Source organism: Arvicanthis niloticus, chromosome 12, assembly GCF_011762505.2.
Source record: "Arvicanthis niloticus isolate mArvNil1 chromosome 12, mArvNil1.pat.X, whole genome shotgun sequence".
In the NCBI taxonomy this organism is placed as follows: domain Eukaryota; kingdom Metazoa; phylum Chordata; class Mammalia; order Rodentia; family Muridae; genus Arvicanthis; species Arvicanthis niloticus.
Window position 1 is genome coordinate 71,791,560 of NC_047669.1, and position 20,752 is coordinate 71,812,311.

The window sequence follows — 20,752 nt, forward strand, 5'->3', positions numbered from 1 at the left end:
GTCTAGGCTCTGCCCCACGGTTACCTGGCAACAGCTAGGTGCACGCCCACACTTACACAGTGGACTGGGTCTTCCCACTAATCAAGACACTGCCTCATTGAGACTTTACTCAGATGGTTCTAGATTGGTTCAAGTTGACAATTAAAGACAAAATGCATTGTATAATGTGTGAACATTTCAAAGAATAAATGAAAGTATTATTTAAAAACAAATAGTAAGTGTGCAGAGCAAAACAAAAGGAAACCACCGAACCCAGGTACCTTACAGTTGGTGAGGTGGCACCCAGGTGGCACCCATGGATCGCTTTCACTCAGCTCTGTAAACGCTTTATTCTGTCGTGAGGACTCACCATTCAGATTGTGACGCTTGCCCCTAAAATGAGGGCTATTTCCTGGAAACTTAATGACCTTTGTGAAATGTAGTGAAGATCAAGCTTGCTTACCCCAGCTCACACTTTTGGGGGAGAGAGGTGGAAGGAAGTGAGTGGAGATTCATAGCAGTGTTACTGTTGCTCCTGCTCAAGTCTTGGCACAAAAATAGACCTAGATTAGATCCCCGTTCCCCCTTTCTCTTCAAGAGAATACTGAGTGCTTGCAGCCCCGGCAGAGTCCCCCAGATCGGTTCTCACACCTATATATATTGGTGTCTTACCTTGCCTGCAACCTCAGCTCCAGAGGACCTGACACTCTCTACAGCCTCTATAGACATGGACCTCACGCACACATCTGTGCAGAATTAAACATAAAATCTTAACAAAGAGTGCTGGGTGTGCTGCCACATGGAAGGCAGAGGCAAATAGATTTCTGGGAATTTGAGGCCAGCCTGGTTGGTTCACACTCTGAGTTCCAGGTCAGCCACGAATACATAGTGAGACCTTGTCTCAAAAGGAAAACCAAAAATACCAACAAAAAATTCCAAAACAAAACAACAAAAAATAGATAGATAGATAGATAGATAGATAGATAGATAGATAGATAGAGATACAGATAGATGATAGATACATAGATGATAGATACATAGATGATAGATAGATAGATGATAGATAGAGAACCTCTATGTCTTTTTTTAATTTTTTATTTTTATGGAATTGTAAGCAATTACTATGCTGTTGAGAAAAATGGAAAATCATTTAACTCATTTTAAAATGCAAAATCAAGACGTAAAATATGCATGTATACATTTTTACATGCACACATGTGCCTTTAAATGCATGTTTAGACACTGTAAAACTAAGATGAAAACTTCACAGTATAAAACACACAATTTATTTGTATTAAGTGTATTCAGAGTCCTGCAACGATCGATCCCCACATCCATTTTAGATTCGTTCTTTTTCCTCACCAAGCAGCCTTGTTCCTATGACAGCCATTTGGCCTTCTTCCCTCCCACCACCTCTTGGTATTTATCCACTGCCTGCCTTTGTGGATCTGCCTGTTCTAGATATTTCACAGCAATGGAGCCATAAAATACATGGTCTTTGTTGTTGGTGTTTTATGCAGCACAGCTTTTCAGATTCCTCCCTATTAAGCTTCTATTAGTTTTGTCTTCCTCTTCTCATGCAAGTAATATTCCAGTGTATGGATATACCACAGTCTATCATTCTCTTTGTCTGCTAATGGACATTTCGGTTGCTCCACTTTGGGGACATTGTGGTAAGGCTCTGACAAGCCTTCTTAGTGGAGTTTTCTGTAGCCATGTGTTTCCGTGTCTGCTGCTCCTGGAGAATTCTTCTATACTGGGAGTTAGTGGGTCAAGTGTCACCCCTTTGCAGAAACACATTTTTTTTTTTTTAACATTCATCTTGAATGCTACCTCTTACGTTTCTGAAAGTCGTTCCTTTCTGACCAGTGAAGGACTTTATAAAGTTTATAAAGGAGTTGATAGAGTTTGCTTAATAAACCCTAGCCTTCCACTTCCCAGGTTGACAGAGCGGTGTCCTCCCAGTGAGACTGGCACCTTGGGATGCCCTGCTATGTCATGTCTGAACCCAGGGTTACCGCAAGGATGTCCTATTGCTTAAGGCTTTTCTGGGCAGGCTGGAGCTTACCAGTGTCCAGTCCTATCACCCCTGCTGAGGTGAGAACCCACTCCCCACAGTCAGCCTTAGTCACAGCTGTCAGGCAGCCATGCATTGTTAGAACTCCATAGGTCAGTAAGGAAGGGAATTCATAAGTTTGCAGTGTTTTTGGCATGTGTGTCCTGCTGTGTCATCCCCTGGCTGTATAAGGAAATGTACCTGGCTCCTTCTTTGTTTGACAGAGGCAGAGACATCATGACTGAATCAGCTTGGATTACACACTCTGTGGGTCACAGCAGAAAATATAACCAGGGGGTGCAAGCGGAGGAGTGTTCTGTGGGACTTGGTGTTTTTTCCCAGGGTTCCATGCTATCAAAAATAGAACAAGTGACAAGTGACAATCTTCTCAGGATCAGAGGACAACAAAAGAAGCCCCTGAAAGTCCTGTAAGGTGCACATGGGTCTCCCCCCACAAGGAAATTCTCAACAGCCCCTCTAAAGCAATTTTAACAAAATCCAATCCCTCAGTGCAATTACTGTCAGAATGTCAAAGGAAGGAATTTAATAATGTTTTGATAGCAGAGACAGGATGCTTAAAAAAAAAAAAAAAAAAAAAAAAACCTCTCATCTGTAGCTTTCTCCTTCTTCCTCTCTCTCCTTGGAAATAGCTTTATAATCCAATACTGGTGATGGTTCCTATCTTTTAAAGTTAGGAAAGAGAGAGCAGAAACATAGACAAGTATAGCTAGCTTTTTTCTCTGGAAGTCATGGTGTGTGTGTAAAAGCATGTGCGTGTGCTTGTGTGTATGAGAGAGCATGTGCATGTGTTTGTGAGTGTGTATAAGCATGTGTGAGCCTTTGTGTACATGCGTATGCAGGCCAGAGGTTGACATTGGGTCTTTTTCAGTTGCTTTTCCATCTTCTTTTTGACACAGTCAAAATTTACTTGATTTTACTGATGAGGTTAGACTGTTCAGCCTTCTGTTTCTTCTTCCCAGTGTCGTGGTGATTGCAGGCATGCACCGCTGTGCCTGGCTTTTATGTGGGTATTGGGAGCCTGAACTCAGATCCTCATGTATGTTAGTAAGCATGTTAGTAACTAAGCTATTTCCTCGGGCCCCTGGAAGTCCTGTTAGAATGTGTCACCCTACATGGATGTGGGGGATGGGTTATTGAGACAATCATTAAAAGATTTCTTATCCTATATTCACAGGTGGCTTTTATTCAAATGTCTTGGCTTTCAAAATCTCCATAGATCCGACTTTTAATGTTTTTTTTTATTTAGGGGCCATTGGCATATTTTTGTCTGTCACTTCATTGGTTCCTCCCCCCACCCCTTTACCCTAGTGGTGGAGGATTCTCTTTTTCATGTGCTTGTGGAGGAGTAAAGTTCATAAATTATTCTGAGGTTACAGTTTTCAAACGAATGAGAGAAGTTAGCATTTCAGAGAAGGCTTGGAGTCTCTGGTGGAAAGACTTGTGAGCGAATAGATTGAACCATGCATAAGCATCGGAAGGGACACCGCTGGCCTGGCGGTGCAGATACTGGGCTCTTGGTTCTGGTGTTGCAGGATGCTACAAGCTCTCAGAGTTCTGAAGATTCAGACTGGGTCCTCATATTATGCTTCACCTGCTGAGGCATTGCCCAGCCCCCAGCTTGTTTTCTTTAAAAATACTATCCCAGCAGGATGGCACCATCACACACAGAGCTTGACTCTTAACTTGAACCCTCAAGAACACTGTGAGACTTATCTGGTCATTCAAAGTAACAGATTCCAATCAAAGTCTATAGACACAGCATTCCAGAATGGTATGGTGCCGGCTGTCCCTAAGCAGGAAGAGACAAGCCACAGGCCTGCGGGACCAGAAGAAAGGGCTCCATGATCAAAGGAGAGCTGCAGCCTGTGCTTAGACAAGTGTTAGCACCTCCCTGCCCAGGGACTTGACCCTCCTCATTCATCAACAGTGGGAGAGGTGTCCCTCCCACCCCCACCCTCCCACCCCCCCACGGAGGGGGAAGGCAGAGGGAAAGAGAGGCCCTTTGTTCTCTTGTGGTTGACAAGAGGCAGGCACCACCTGGGCAGGTTGCTTAAATCCTTTTAACTTTTAGGAGTTGTTTCTCAGCAGAGGAAAAGGCTAGGCAGGTGAGAGGTGGAATTCTGTCTGCTCTCATCCAGGAACTGCAGGGGATCCCAGGGATCCCAGGGATCCCAGGGATCCCAGGGATCCCAGGGCCTTCTGTGGGGAGCAAACGTCTGTCTGCAGCTGCTGGCTAGAGCAGAGAGAGGTTTTGTGTGTAGTTGGATTTGAAAAACAGAGTCACAAATGGTCGGTCTTGCCACAACTATAGTCCATGCCCTCTGTGGATTGACACGTACGCTCAGCAGCCTGGACTCAGATTGTCCAGACCACCTCTCTGTGTACTGTCTCCACTGCTTAGCCTATGGTGGGCAAGGGGTCAGACTTCCTGTGTCTTTGCCAGTCTGCTCTATAAAGATACTGGATCATCTTGAATAAAAGGTAGTCATCTTGAATTTGGGGAGATTAAACTATAAGGAGTCCCAGCTATTGTCTTTCTGGACGGAGAAGTGTGACATCAGAGAGAGCCAGAGAGGACGCCTGTTGTCATAGACATCTGGGTACTGATTGGGTGTGGACAATTACACAGATCCAGTGGAACAGGGGGGGACACAAGAGGGGGAGTGTGTGTGTGATTAGTACGGGATTCTGTCAGTTGACCTATATCATGTTTCACACACACACACACACACACACACACACACACACACACACTCATATCTATCCTATCCACATGTACATCTGTGCGCGTGATCATTCACACTTTTGTATACTAGGACACACATGTATGTGTACGCATGCATGTATGCGTGCCCCATGCGTGCTTGTTTTCTTCCACAGGCATGCATACATAATGCTGTCACATGTGAGTGTGTATGTGCACTTACTCACACACACAAGCACACAGTGGCCACATGTATGCTCATATCTACACCTGCTCCCCCTCCTGTGTCTCCCCTCCCCCCCACCGGATCTGTGTAATTGTCCACACCCAATCAGTACCCAGATGTCTATGACAACAGGCGTCCTCTCTGGCTCTCTCTGATGTCACACTTCTCTGTCCAGGAAGGCAATAGCTGGGACTCTTTATAGTTTAGTCTCCCCAAATTCAAGATGACTATCTTTTCCAAAAATTCACAGGATAGTTTGGGTGGGTGGAAAAGAACCTTGGGGTGAGCCTTTTGGTTATGGATGATTTATTTTTTGGTAAGGGCCTACAACAAAGGGCCTGTTGGCGGGTGAGGCTTCCTGTGACTCCACTGTGCATCTCTGTGAACCCCACCAAACACTTACTTCAGCATGAGGGGAGCCCCCACCCTTACTTAGTACAAAAGGTTTCAATGACTCTTCCCTTTTAAACGGTGGGATGCTTTCATAGGTATGTGCAGTGTGTGAAGGTCAAATCAGGGTAATTAGCAATCATCATTTCAGACATCATCTCCTTGTGGGGAGAAGATTCCAAAGCCGGTCCTGTATCTGTTTTTCAGTCCACACTAGACTGTTGTCAGCTGAAGCCACCCTGCCACGATGCCCCTATATCACTGACCCCTCTCAGCCCTCCTCCAACAACCCTTTCCAGATTCTAGTAACCACTGTTCTGCCTCCTACTGAGAGGAAGCCTCTTCTTTTGCATCATCCACAAATGTCTGGGAACAAATGTCTGTATTTCTCTTCCTGTGTCTGGCTTATTTCACTTAACACGCTCCTCTTGGTTACATAACAAAGGGAAAAATAATGAGCAACCAATGACCTGTACTCCCTACTTGTCCATCAAAGGTGACAGGCAGAACAATATGGCACATACCCAACGGCACTCTATTCGACAGACATTTGTGCCAACATGGCTGAGTCTGAGGACACATTCATCAAAATAAGCCTTCCTCCTCTTTGAAGCCCTGTAGCCCAGAAAAAGTGACTTCCATGAACTAGCCCTGGGGAAAAACCTGCCGTGAGGAAGTGAACCTGTTTATGTTTTATTGCTGTTGTGAGGTGGAAAGAAGGTCTCCCTCATATTCCCCCACCCCCACCCCCCCACCCCCGTTAAAAACGTGATGAATCCAGTCAAGGGCCACTAACATGTAACCAAGCCTTCCTTCACCTGTCTACTGTTGGCGCCCCTCTTCCCATAGGGTAAATCTGGCATATAATACGACCAGGCATTCTACTCTTGTGATGGATCTAGACGAGGTCCCAGCTTGCATTGGGCCTTAGGAGTCTGACGGAGCTGGTTTTTCTGGACAATGGCAGTAATTTTTAAAAGATGCATTATACCACAAATGCAAAAAAGCCTTATGAGTAAGTTTACCCTCCTTTTTTGCTGCTCAAGAATATGCCTTGATTTTTGTGATTTTTTTTTTCTGAATCATTTGTGGCCTCTTTGGTTATGACTGAGCAGCTGGACAGCATTTGAGTGGCCCATTGTTCAGAACAGACTTGGATAATAATGTCAGGTAATGAAGGCTGTGCCTCAGTGAACACCTGAGGGAGGCCTAGCGTGTTCTTAACACAAAGCATAAAGACTACTTTGAAAAGATTATCGACTTAGTTTGTAGAAAAATTGCACAGAAACTCCAAGGTCTCCCTTTCCTTTTAGCTTCCCCTTCCTCTTCCTCTTTCCCTCTCCTCCCCTCCTCTCCCCTCCCCTCCCTTTCCATGTTCTGTCTACTTACAGATCTCAGGGACCCATGGCACCCTTGTTTTAGTTGGGGAGCTCATATGTAGACAGCAGCGTTAACTGAAGACTGTAGCTGACATTAGGGTTCACTGCAGTGTACATTTCTGTGCCCCTGGGAGATCTGTGCCATCCTGGTCATGACAGAACAGCTCCACAAAGAGCCATGTGACCGCCAGTCATGTGACCACCAGTCACGTGACCGCCAGCCAATCCCTCACATCCGTCTTCTAGATACTCCAGTCTCCTATATGAAATAACCTATCTAGTGTTTGCAAAGAACCCTTGGACATCTCTAGATTACTTATAACAATAGCTAGACCAGTGCAAATACCATGCTAATGTTACCCTACCCTGTCAACAGCAAGGAAAGAGTCTGTGTACTCCCTCACAAGAAATCTTTCTCCCCCTCCATATATTTTGGGTGTAAGCCTGGAGATCTTGTGACTAGAGAGGACTTACAGTAGCCAGGTAAAGACAACATTTGAACACTGGACATTAAGTCAGGGGTGGTAGTATGTGCTTATAATCCCACCCTTGGGTAGCTGAGGCAGGAGCATTGCCAGAAGTTTAAGGTCAGATTGAATGACATAGCAAAACACCTTATTAACCCTCAACCCCCCCCACTCCACTCCATCTCAAGAAAAAAAAAAAAAAAAGCCTTCCCCCAAATTTGGACATGGGACCCTTTGTCTCAAGAGTCTTCAGGGAAGCAGTCTTCTTGCAAAGCAGGCGAGGGACTTCATCTCCCCGCTGCTGGCCTGCTGGCCTCGGGACATCCTGGTAGTGAAACTGGCGCTAACTGGAATCCTCTAGAACAAGGGTATAATCTGGATGGACACCCTAGTTAACTAGGTCTGTTCTACCCATGTCTCCTGGGGACTGGCGTTGGTCACTAGGGAGATTACTGAACGGGAAAAAGTGAGCTGATTTTATTCTCTGTTTACTGAATAATTATATTTTAGACCCCTCTAGGTTTTATTAACTTTTCCCGGGTTTTGTATTTGTTTTGTTTTTCCTCTGTAGTGTTTCTTTTCTGTGCTAGTCCTAATTGTTGCCATTCTTCTCTAGGCATTCACGGCCCCAGAGTTTCCCGGCCTCCATTTATTATTTGTGGCAATTACTTTTTTTTTTTACCTTGACTCCTTAAGCTGTTTTTCTGCACAATATTTGTTCTGAACATTTTTTCTCTCCCTTTAATGTCCGACTGTGACTTCCATTAGGCCAGGGGGCCTTATTTCACTTGATGCAAACCATGGCTTTGCCTTAGACTGAAATAGCTCTGTGGCTGTGTGTTCAATCTTCACTGAGTCCACTTTGGGCTGTCCTCCTGCACTGTTGTGTGTTTGCCTGCCAGCTGGAATTACCGTAAATGCTTGAATAAAAGTCTCAATTATCCCTGGGAAAGAGAGCACCCCTTTCAGAATCTCTGCAAATCTCTCATCACAGGGGCAAGGTGGAAGCCATGATGTTTTCCCCAACCAAGCTGTAGTGACAGAGGACACGGGAGACTCAGAGTCACCAATGACTCCGGGGCTCTAGGAATCTGGTAGAGAGAGAGATAGACGGGGGACAGGACATTCACCACAACTTCAAGAAGAACGGCTTCCAGTCGTGAGGGCTTGAGAGATGACATCGAAAGGGACCCTTTGGGTGGTTGATTAATGGAGGTTTTAAGTGGGTGCTTATGGTTTAGGGTTTCAACAATATCAACCCACACAGATATGCATTTATACAGTGTTAGCCTGTGATGTGTTCAGTGGCAAGAGCTTACTGGGGAGTTCGAGAGTTCCATTGTAAATGTCTTCTTCAGGAAGCTACCATGTTGACCCAAGGAACTCCTGATTCTATCTTGACAAATGGTAGTGAAACTGTTTCATGAAATGTGAGGGGTGTGTGTGTGTGTGTGTGTGTGTGTGTGTGTAATAATTCTAAAGTTAGGGTTGGCTGTGGTAGCACACACTTTTACTCCCAGAACTTGGAAAGCAGAGGCAGACAGATCTCTGGGTTTTAGGCCAGACTGGTCTACACAAGAGTGCTCAGTCAGCCAGAGCTACCCAGTGGATTGTGTGGACGTTTTAGTGTACCATCTTTTGTTCTTGTGGTGTTGGGACTGCTTGAATCGGAGGCTCCATGCAACTTTAGAGTCTGATGTGATATTGCAACTTCAAAGCTAAACAGAAGCCAGAGAGACTTGGTAGTTCTATCCTATCCCTGAAAATTCACATACGTGTTTTCTAAAATCCTGACTCAAAGGGGCGGGATCCACCAGTGGGAATGCGGGTGGGGCTGCATCACATTTAGGGGGGCTTCGAGTTTGGATATGTGTGATGCTGTTTAAAAGCAGTTTCAAGTGGATTGTGCACTGTTCTGCTGGAGCTGAAGGTATACAGTGTTTCTCCCCAGCTGTGTATACATTCAGAGGATAATGTATATATGCATACATACATTATGCATGTATGCATATGTATGTATAAATATATACACACATATGCACACATGTGTATGTATATATACATAAACATACACATACAAATAGACATAGACATATTTTTTTTCCCCTCTACCTGGATGTTAACACACCCTTCATTCACATATCAGGCCCCAGGGCTCTCCGTAGCCTTCTGGTTTTGAGTCCACATTTTTTTCTCCATTTGACTTCTTGATTCTTCCCATTCTGAAATCCACCCTCGGGTGTTCTAAAGAAGCTATCTTCTAGTTCCTTCTGCCCAATCCTGCTGCAAATGGCTGCCCCCCTTGGGGGAGCCTGTACACACTGATTTGATTTTTTTTTTTTCTCTCCAGTGTTCTGCCTGGTCCTTGGATAGTCTCTTATCTTTCTCGAGCTTCATCTCTTTCTCATACTGAGTTGAGAATTGGTCGCTGGCAGCTCAGATCTTGACTCAAGCTTGGCTGCACAGTGTTGTTATTATTGTTTTACAATCAAGTTTGTTACCAGCGTTTAAAAATTGTGACCGAATGGAGACTTCTGGCTTCTCTTGCAAATGGACAGGCTGGCAGCACTGGAATTGGGCTGTAAGCCACTGTCCTCTCATTGGGACATCACTGTCCTGTTTGATGATGTTCATCTATTTACAGACATTGGTGTAAGGTGTCAGCTGCCATTTTTGTTTCATTATTAGATTTTCAAGTTCCCCATATTAGATCTGATTTCTCTATTCCAAGGTAAGGACATTAAATCAGGGCCAGTGCTAGCAGACAATGTATAAACGTGTGTGCAGATGGACATTTATGGAGAAGCATTGCTAAAAGTAAGTTTTTAAATTCTATGTGTATGAACGTTTTGCCTGCATGCACTCAGCGGGCATGAGGAGGCTAGGAGAAGGTGTCAGCTCTTGGAACCGGAGTCAGGGACAGTTGTGAGCCAACATGTGGGTGCTGGGAACTGACCCTGGCTCCCCTGTGGGAGCAGTAAGTGCTCGGAACTGCTGAGCCATCTCTCTAGCCCCTAGAAATGTATTCTTAGTCAGCATTCAGTATATGTCAGAGTTGATAGTTCAGCCTGAGATCCCAGAATTCATGTGTTGACTGAGATGGGTTTGAAATGGCTCCCATACCTACCTTCGTACACATGTAGATTTCAGCTCTGAAACCCAGGCGGTTCTCTTTGGTCTAATTTTGTTGTTGTTTTGGTTAGTTTGATTGTTTGGTTGCGGTGTGTTGTTGTTATTTGTGGTGCTAGGGATCGTATTGGGGCGCTATACACATGAGGCAGCTGCCGCAGCTCCAGAGCCCAGACGGTCTTTTTGGTAATCTAGCTTCTCTCTGTGTTAGTTACCGACTCACCTACAATGTGCAAGGATTCGATGGTGCAATGGAGAGAAAGGCAGGCCTGTTCCCTACAGGAGCCTACAGTCAGCTAGCACAGCGCCCAAGTGTCCAGCTTGGATGGCTGGCTTACTTGCTCTTGGTCTCCACTGTCAATGAGTGACGTCACCTACTGTCAGAGGAACTCCCCATTCCATCTGCAAGCTCAATTCCCTTTCTTCCTGTCAGGTTAGCATGCAGGCACGACACCAGGGATTGGATGCCAACATCTGTGGAGTCCATTATCCCACCTGTGATAACATCTGCTTGCTAAATAGATGAGAACGTTATCATCTGCCAACGTGCCCTGACAGCTACTCTGAAAGAGAGGCCCGTGGAGGCTGTGGAAAGGATTAATTAAATCTGCTTTCAGTTTTTATTGATTTTATTTTGTACTTATTTTATTGGTGTGAATCAGGGCGGGGTGGACTGTAGCATGTGTGACGGTCAGAGGACAGCTTGCAGGAGCTGGTCCGACCTCTCCTTCCACCATGTGGGTACTGGGGAATTGAACTTGGGTAGTCAGGCTTGGCTGCAAGTGTCTTTATCTGCTCAGCCCTCTTGCCTTATTTTGTTTAAGCGCTTCCTCAGATCCACTGGTGACAGGGATTGCTGCTGTTCACACTGTCACAGAACCCAGCCTTTCTATTCTTTGATACCCAGGCAGCACCTGTGTGGCATGCTGTATGCCTGCTTTTTATTTCTTCTGTCGTTTATGTTTAACTTTCAGATGTCGAGTCCACTTCTGGAGACTGCTCCCCATCTTCCCTGCCCTTGCTGTACTGTAGTCCCTGAGATCTTTTAGCGTTTATAGTTGATGCAATTAGTGATACCCTGCCCTACGGACGTTTACTCAATGACTAGGTTTCAGCAGAAGGGGCTGGGGGTGGGTTGGAAGGAGCTGTAAGAATGTTGACTCATTTCAGGAGCGAGGTGACATATTCTGCTCTTTCAAATGCTTATCTGAAATGTGTGGTTTTGTTTATTTCAGAGACTTGAAGATCGAGAATTTGCTATTAGATGAAGACAATAATATCAAGCTGATTGGTATGACTTTTTTTTTTAACCAAGATTACCTGTTAAATGTTGTGTTGTCAGTTATTAACTTTGAAAGTTGTCCGTGATCTATGTCTAATCCTAAGACAAGACTTTTCTATATTATCCCTTGTACTTCTAATGTTTAGTTATAGTTTTGATCATTAAAATTAATTTTTAAAGTAATTTAATAATTTATTTAAATAATAAGTTGAAATAAGATAAAAATAAGATAAAAAAATAGTGTCGTTGGATTGTGGAATGAGTTTTATAGTTCCCAGTAAATATTTGCTGGTCACATCTCTTTGGACTTTTAATAACTTCTTCTATGTATGTGTGGTATATGTTTGACGTGTGTGTGTGTGTGTGTGTGTGTGTGTGTGTGCACGTGTGTATAGGCGTGGGCATGGAGGGTGGAGGTCAGTATTGGGATATCTTCCTCAGTCATTTTCCACTTTATTTTTGAGACAGGGTCTCACTGAACGCAGAACTAACCCAGCTGATTAGGCTGTGTCTTAGTCAGGGTTTCTATTCCTGCACAAACATCATGACTAAGAAGCAAGCTGGGGAGGAAAGGGTTTATTCAGCTTACACTTCCACATTGCTGTTCATCACCACAGGAAGTCAGGACTGGAACCCAGCAGGTCAGGAAGCAGGAGCTGATCCAGAGGCCATGGAGGGATGTTTCTTACTGGCTTGCTTCCCCTGGCTTGCTCAGCTTGCTTTCTTATAGAACCCAGGACTACCAGCCCAGGGATGGCATCACCCACAATGGGCTAGGCCCTCCCCTCTTGATCACTAATTAAGAAAATGCCTTACAGCTGGATCTCATGGAGGCATTTCCTCAAATGAAGCTCCTTTCTCTGTGATAACTCCAGCTTGTGTTAAGTTGACACACAAAACCAGCCAGTACAGGCTGTGTGGCCAGGGAACACCAGAGCACTAGGGAGCACCAGAGAGCACCAGGGAGCATCAGGGAGCATCTAGGAGCCCATGCTCCATCATGACCAGCTGTTTACTTGGGTGCTGGGAATCCAAACTTAGGTCCCCAGGGCAAACACTAACTGAGCCATCCTCTGAGCTCCTCAAACTGTGACTTCAATTCAAATAGTTCTTACTGACAGACCTTCCTTTCTGTGTCCCTCTCTTCTTCCCTCCCTCTCCCCTAGATATTTTTAAGTATATGCATGTTGCCTGCATGTATATCTGTCCACCACATTTGTGCCCATGGAGTCCTTAAGAGTGCACTGGGTCCCTAGAACTGAAGTTTCAGTGGTTGTGAGCCACCATATGGGTTCTGGGAATTGAACCCCAGTCCTCTGCAAGAGCACTTGGTGCTCTTAACTCCTGACACTCCTCAACTTTGTAGAAGGTTTTTTTTTTCTCTCTCTCTTTTTAAAATATGAATTAACAAGAAAATGTATTATTACTACTAGAAATAGTTTGGCTCAGAAATGTCACCTGAATCTTAGTCCACTTTTCTGTGTATCTGAGAAAGCCCCAAACAAGGAAAAATGAAACCCACCTTCCCTTTTTAAATATAACCCTACCCAAATGTAGTGGTTGGTGGGGGTTGGGAGCTGTGGAGAGAGGGGCCTGGAGAGGGGTGGTTAGAATTCGGACTCACTGCAGGAAGGCGGGAAGGTTATTAGAGGTTGTGATTGGTCCCTAATTCAGGATCCTAAGTAAATCCCCCATGACTGTTCTGGAAGAACTGGATTATTTTTGCTGATGATTGTGTGTGTGTGTGTGTGTGTGTGTGTGTGTGTGTGTGTGTGTGTGTTTGCTCTTGGCTGTCAATTTCACCCTGCCCTAGCCATGAGGCAGCCAGCACCACATCTCCATTTCCTTTCTTTTCCTACTTCAAATGCAAGTAATTTCCTCTGCCTAGATGGTTTGAAAAGACCCATTGGCATCTTGAATCTAACTCAGTTCCCTGTAAAGGATAGACTGCAGGGACTCCAGCCCATTTTCCCAGGAGAGTCGGCATCTTGACAGCTGTTGATGGATTTACCCATTAGTGGAAAATTAACAGTTATGAGGAAACCAATCTTCTCCACCCTAAAAAGGCCCTTTAAGGACCCTATTTTTAGCAGGTTCTTAGACCAGACCAATGATTTTCTTTTTGTTAAATTGCTTCACTATTCCACCGTGGCTGTCCTGACAGACAGACACAGCAGTGAACAGAGGCACCGCTGAAAGGCCTGCAGGATCTTTCTAGTCCAGCTCTCTGGGATCTCTAGCCTTTAGCAAAAGTGGCCCCTGGAGGGTAAGGGGGTAGAGGGAAGGCCATCCCACCCATTCATGGCTAACGTATGATTCATCTTTGGAAACTGTAGAGGTGACAGTGTCAGTTGATTTAACAGCAGAGATTCTGAGAGGACAAGCTTGGCAAGGGCTGGGGTGCTGTCACAGTAACATTCCATCTTGTAGACGAGGCCACTGAGGCAAGCAAAGCGCTCCTCCCCTGTGGAGAGTTTCCAGACCCTGTCAGGCCACCATCCACTCTGTCTTTCCCTCACTCTCTGCCTCAGCGCCTTTTCTCTTTCTGTCAATCGGTAGCCCTAGATAACCACTTGAAAAACGGTCCTGTTGTACAAGCAAAGCTGCTACAAAAGACAGGCCTCCCTCTGTATTGATACAGGCCTTCCTCAGAAGAACTCATCATGGTTAAGATAGGCCAGCAATCTCCCAAAGGCTGCACCCACAGCGCTGAGGTCCACTCACTGAAATAGCAGGTGCCAGAGATAGTCTGGAAAAGGCTTTCTGAAACATAAGCAGGCAGTCTGAAGGGACTGCATACCTGATCTTTCGCCTGGAATTCTCATCTCAGGAAGTGTGACGGTTGCTTTTTAGACCAGGAATGGTTGGTTCCATTCATCTTCCGTGGGTTCTCACCTCTTGGCTGGTAACCGTAAAATTAACATCTAACCAAGTATTTCAAGTCTTCAAGACTGTAAAAAAGATAAGGTGCAACTAGTTGCTCAGACCAAATTTATCTATGAGGTTTTCTAGCAGTAGGCAGCAGTCCCGACTCTAGTTTGGAAGATCCTGCCCTACCCCCGCTTGTGGCTGAAGTAAAGGGAATGATGCACAGAAATGAGGCACAGAGAACCCGATTGGTTGCAGATAAGAGCGGCCTTCCAAGGGCATGGCTTCTACAGCTGACAGCTGGCGACGAGTGCAGACTCGGATCCTTATTGTAAGAGTGGATTACAGTCTATTCACCTGTCACAGTGGATGATTGGTCACCATGCAGAGGAAGGCCTTCAGTCCAAACTTAAAACATACAGAAACATCTTAGGCCAAACTTAATTTGGTAGTACAAGATGGGCCAAGCCTATTGGAAAATGACCTGGTGTCATAAGCCAGGACACACAAAGTTGTGAAGAAGAAGGCTCTGGTCATTGGGTTTCTGTTAGTCTCTTCCTTCTCTCACCTCACAACGACCTAAATAATACTATAAATGAAAGATACATTGTATAGCCTGGAAGGTAAGTAGGTGTTTCATTCTTCTGCTTCCCTGGTGTTGAGGAGAGGCCAGTATCTTACCAGGTTTTCTTGCCTCCGGGATGGGCAGAGAGGATCAAAGGTCTTTACTAAGCCTTATTATTATTGTGTTAACTTGAAGGCTCTTTGAACCTGTTTTCTTCAAAGGATTTATTTAGGTGGTTTTCAAAGAGGATTACAGCCATTACCATTTCTTAATAGTTTCCCTGTTTTTGAAGCCATTTGGTTTAAATAAACTTATTCCATGTTTCAAATTAGCTAGAGTTATCAGCAGTAAGATTTTTGATTCGATCATGTATTTTTCTTCTTACAAAAAGAAGAGAGGAAGAAGGGGAAAGAGCGAAGGCAGCCTGATGTCTGGGGATGCTCCTTCACCCACGGAGATAGCTAGAGCTTAGAAGAGCAGTGAAGCCACCAGGGTCTTCTTTTGAGATTGCATTTTGCAGCTCTCAGAAAGTCGAGTGATAATTAGCTTATGTATTTACCGAATCTAATTGAGGCCAACCTATCTGATGTTACCGGGAGGCAGATTTCTCTCCAGCCTCCCCCCATTCTAATTATAGGCATATGTGTAAAACTTTAATAACCATAATTACGAATGTGAAACATTCTGCCGTTTATTTCCCTACGATGTCTTTTAAAAACCGAGTGTTCTTGGCTGAGATGGTGAGAACTTTTTAAATGCAGGTTCTGAGCCCTTCCGCTTTCCAAATCCTTCCCGGTTTTATCTGCTTGAAAATGCGCTCTTAAGATAAGGCCAGGCTCTGTTCCCTAACTGGCCTGGGACAGTAGAGGGTGATCTGGCCTCTTATCTTGACCTTCTCGATAGACCAGATTCGGGGTGGGGGAAGGGAGGAGATGGTCTGGAAGAGGCTGCCCTTTGCTGTAACAGGGCCCCTCTTGACCTGAGGAATGGGATCTTTGCCTCTAATCTTGGAAACTTAGAGACACGTTTTTCTGGGACTGCTGTCAGACTGGGCTTTTAATAGGCAACTTTCCTTAAAACGTTGACTCCAGGTAATGCTGGTCTATTGTCTCCAGTCTGTCATGGTAGGTGTTCTTAGAGAGCCCTTTTAGCCTTATGACTTCTCTTTCTCCCCTGCTCTCCTGGGATCCGGGAACAGGGCCTCTCCCCTTTGCCTGTTCAGATGGGAGGCCACTGTCATTTGTAGCTAAAGGCTTTTCTGTGCAGATCTTGTGGTTCCTTGTGGGGCAAATTGGATAAAGGGACAGGAAATGGGCAGGGTAGAGGGTAAAGGTAAGGAGTCAGGAGGAGGGACCAGAGTTGGGAGGTGAATACAATCAAAACAAAAGAAGAGAAAGTTCAGTGTTGGAACACAGATTTCCTGTTGGTTGGTTGGTTACAGCCCTAATGTAGGCTCCGATTCTTCCTCTGGAGCCTCTTGGTGTTCTTCCGAGCCTGAGAGAGTTCCAGGGTTCTCTTTGGACAAGCCATCCAGTTATTCAGTTCACTGCAACAGCTGTTAGGGAGCTCTCTAGTCTCATCCTTGTGACCTGTGGGTGGCTTCTCACCCTCCCAATTTTCTCCTGTTCTTTTTGTCATTTCTTGAGCTTTCTCCATGGCTTCTGTGGTGGGCACGCACTTGCGGGTGGAGACATGCGTAAGCATAGGGCTCCATTCCAGCCTCAGAGGCAATCTCTGGCTTGCCCTGAAGCTTGGGAGTCTTATGTTGGCGCATTGAGAGCTCAGTATTTGCAGTGGAGTTCAAAGGATGACCCAGGATCTCAGCTCTTAATTCTGAGATCAACAAAGATTGAAGAAAGATAGGGGAGGAGGACGGACACTAACAGCTCTCTAATTACCCTCCGGTCGCAGTATCTTTAAAGATCAAAAAGTACAGAGTTCACAAAACTCGTAATAGACCCAAAGGAGCTGTGAGGCACTCTGGGGCTTCCCTGCTGGCCTCCCAGATGCCTTCCTAATCTAAGAAAAGCAACGCCATGAGGTCACGTAGTCTGGTTGGCATCACAGCTCTGCTGGGCAGTTTCTCCAGCTAACATGTGGAGCTGTTTAAACTGTGTTTCCTGCCCTCCGGCCCCTTCAAACTACAGTATACCTTTGGAAGGAATTTCTTAAAAACTTTAATGAAATGAGACCGAGCTGAAGAAGTCAGCTGTAAGCGGTCAGGGATGCAGTGGCCAGCAGGAGACAATCAGTCTCCATTCAGTTTTCCCCAGCCTGGTCACCAGGCAGCCAGAATCTCAGCATGCTCTCCCTGCGTGCTTCAGTCCTAGAAAGCTAACACTCTCTCCTTACCCTGCATGACTCATTTACAAGACTCGGTAGAAATATGTTTTGGCTCATCACACTGTTAGGTCTAGCTGGATTGTGCAGTGAGCGCTGATGTAAAGTGTTCCACCGAAGCGAGGGAGCCGAGAGAGCCGCCACCCGGCACGCCTTTGTCTTGAGAAGTCTATCAGAGGTTAAGGGTTGCAGCTGGCGGGGTTTCCTGCTGGATGTTAAATTATGTGTTAGCCTGAGACAATGTTTCCTTTCCTGCTCTCTGTTTTTTTTTTGTTTTTTGTTTTTTTTTTTCTTCTCTCCTCGTTTTTTTTTCTCCCCAGTTTTCTAATTCAGAGTTTATGTTCTCTGAATAATTCAGAGAATTATTCTCTGAATTATAATAATTCATGTTCGTGTTCTCTCTGCAGACTTCGGTTTGAGCAACTGTGCAGGGATCCTGGGTTACTCGGACCCATTCAGCACACAGTGTGGCAGCCCCGCCTACGCTGCTCCAGAGCTGCTTGCCAGGAAGAAATACGGCCCCAAAATTGATGTCTGGTCAATGTGAGTATCCAGTTTGTAAAAGTGGGTTGGTGTTCCCTCCTGAGGTCCCATGTCCCTTTGTGTGTGTGTGTGTGTGTGTGTGTGTGTGTGTGTGAAACAGTGTCTCACTATCTGACAAAAATGTACGTATGTACCATGGAATCCATCACCCGTGGTTCTCAGAGCCCAGGTTCCCTTTTTTCTTTCCAGACATTTTTTTTTTTAAATAAACTTTCAAAATGGCATTTGCAAACATTTCATTGAGGAGCTGGGAAAAGCAGAAAACCCAGCCAAGTCTTCACAGACCTTGCATTGATGTTCCACGAGCCATCCCTGTTCTCATGTAAAACTGTTTCATAAAGCCAGGCCTCCGGGTGCAGTGAAGTCAAAGCTACCTGGGAGGCTGAGGGAGGAACATCTCAAGTTCAAGCTCTGCCTGGCCTACAGAGTGAGTTTAAGGCCCCCTGGGCAACTGAATGAGACTCTGCCTCAAAATAAAAAGGAAAAAATAGGTAGAAGTGCAGCTAGACGTAAACCCTGTTTAAGCACATGGCAGGCTCTAGGTTCAATGGCCTGCACCATAAAATCCAAGCTAAACAAACATACATCTACATGTATATACACATACATATGCCACTAAATACATACATCATACAGGCTTGCGCGTGCACACACACTCACATGCACATACACAGCAAAACAAAACAAACACGCAGGCATGTGGATGTACATCCACACATATCATCAGACATACACACTATACACCATACACATACCACATACACACACACCCTATATACATGTATACAGCATACACACACACACACACACACACACATATAGACACAGACCAAATAGGCAAGCACACATCACACATGCCATATAGACACACAACACATACTTCCCCCCACATATACACACCACACAGACACACACACACACACACACACACACACACACACATATAGACACAGACCAAATAGGCAAGCACACATCACACATGCCATATAGACACACAACACATACTTCCCCCCACATATACACACCCCCCCACACACACACACTAAAACAAAATCAAACCAACAGATCCTACCATAACTCTGTAAGCACAAGCTTTAAGTCCGTCTGTTGCTGCCCACCTCTTTGGACCTGCCTGGCCCCCACCCTCCGCTTGGCTCTTCCCCCTTGTTCCCATCCGTGTTAACTTTGCTGGAATGCTATTCCATCCCTCGTTCCAATCTGGCACCCAGACTTTATTCAGCAGCCCCCTGTGGACTCTGCCTGTTTTCCCCTGAGGACCCCTGTGCCTGCACACAGTCTTTACCTCCTGGTGACAGTTTGCTCCTGAGGTCAGGAGGCTCTTAAGGGAACAGACGGTATTGTGTTGCTCTGCATGTCAACGCAGTGAGATGAAGCGAAAATCTCCTGAGTGTAGAAAGTACGTAGAGGAGGGTGTCAGTCTTTGGCTCTTCTGTCACCTCTTCTGACACAGAAGCCAGTCCGTTATCCATGTGGAGACGAAGGCACCAGCTGAGAAGGGTTGGACTTTACTTTTGTTCTTTTGCCAAGTTGCTTGGCCAGGGAGAGGAATTCATATTTAGCAACCGTCGACACCCCATCTCTCAGTCCTGTGACCAAGGGTCCTGCTCCCAAAGAATGGTTCTATCCAGTTCCCCTTGCTCATGGCCACCAGCTGTCTGTCAAGAAGTAGGGACTCTGTATCTGTCTGGGGTAATGGTGGCAGGTGACACTGGGGAAGAAGAGAGGAGATGACATTGGGTCACAATGCCTGGGTATCTGGAGCTGTTGTCTGCGGCCAGCAAATGTTCTCTGTCACTCATCGCGGCATAGATGGGTCCCTCCCGTGGTTCCTGAGGTTCTTCAAAACTTCTGTGTTAGTGTCCCCTTGATGGAATTATTCTAAGAAAATAATGCACACTATAGGTGCTTGTAAAATCTCTACGAGGCCCGGTGACCCTTCTTGGAGGCTTGCTGGCAGAGAGACACGGGAGCAGAACATGTAATATGGAGAATCTCACTCATGCCAGGGTAGAAGAATCCCCAGGAGCAAGATGGCAAGCTGTGGTACCCAAGACTCTGCTGAGTGCTTCTGTGTCTCCTTTGCTGGAGCCTCAGGAGGCAGAGCCAATCACATGACCTAACCTTGAGCCAGAAGAGAGACTTCCTTTCTGCCATTGGGGATAACAGGCAGCTACTTCTAAGAACTGAATCGTGTCACCCAGTCCCCAGCTGATATTTTGAAGCCCTAAATCCTCCCTCCCCCCCCTCCCCCCATGTCTAGGTATTTGGTGCTGAGCCTTTGGGAGGTGTTAGGTTTGGATGAATTGAGGTGGGAAAGGCCCATGATGCAGTTAGTGTCCTTATAAGAGGCACAGAGAGCTTGTGTCATCTCGGTGCTATGTGAGGTCACAAAACAAGGACAGTCCTGTCCCAACTAGGAAGGAGACTCTCACCAGAACCTGGCTTTGCTGGATGTTAATCTTAGACTTTCAGCCTCCAGAATTGTGAGACATTGTCTGTTATTCGAGTTTCCTGTTCTGTGGCATTTTGTTATGGTTAGCCAACTTCCCGTTGCCATATCCAAATACCTGGGATGATTGATTCACGATAAAGGTTTATTTTGACTGATACCTCCGAAGGTTCCAGTCTATGATTGATTGGCTTCATTGATTGGGGGTTGTGGTGAGGTACAGGGTTGGGGATGGTGTGAATATGGGATAGGGCAGAACTGCTAAAGTTACAAGCCAGGGGACAAAGAGAAAAGGGGGACACAGCCCGATGGTCCCTTTCCAGAGCATGCTCC

General features: G+C 45.6%; 1 protein-coding gene across 1 annotated transcript in view; it reads left to right on the plus strand.

Annotated features, from left to right (window-relative positions):
- Hunk (hormonally up-regulated Neu-associated kinase) overlaps positions 1-20,752 on the plus strand; it is a 109,361-nt gene that overhangs the window by 48,329 nt on the left and 40,280 nt on the right. Inside the window, exons 3-4 of the mRNA XM_034515774.2 lie at positions 11,587-11,642; positions 17,814-17,949. Coding sequence (XP_034371665.1) covers positions 11,587-11,642; positions 17,814-17,949 — 192 coding nt within the window. The remainder of the gene's footprint in view (positions 1-11,586; positions 11,643-17,813; positions 17,950-20,752) is intronic.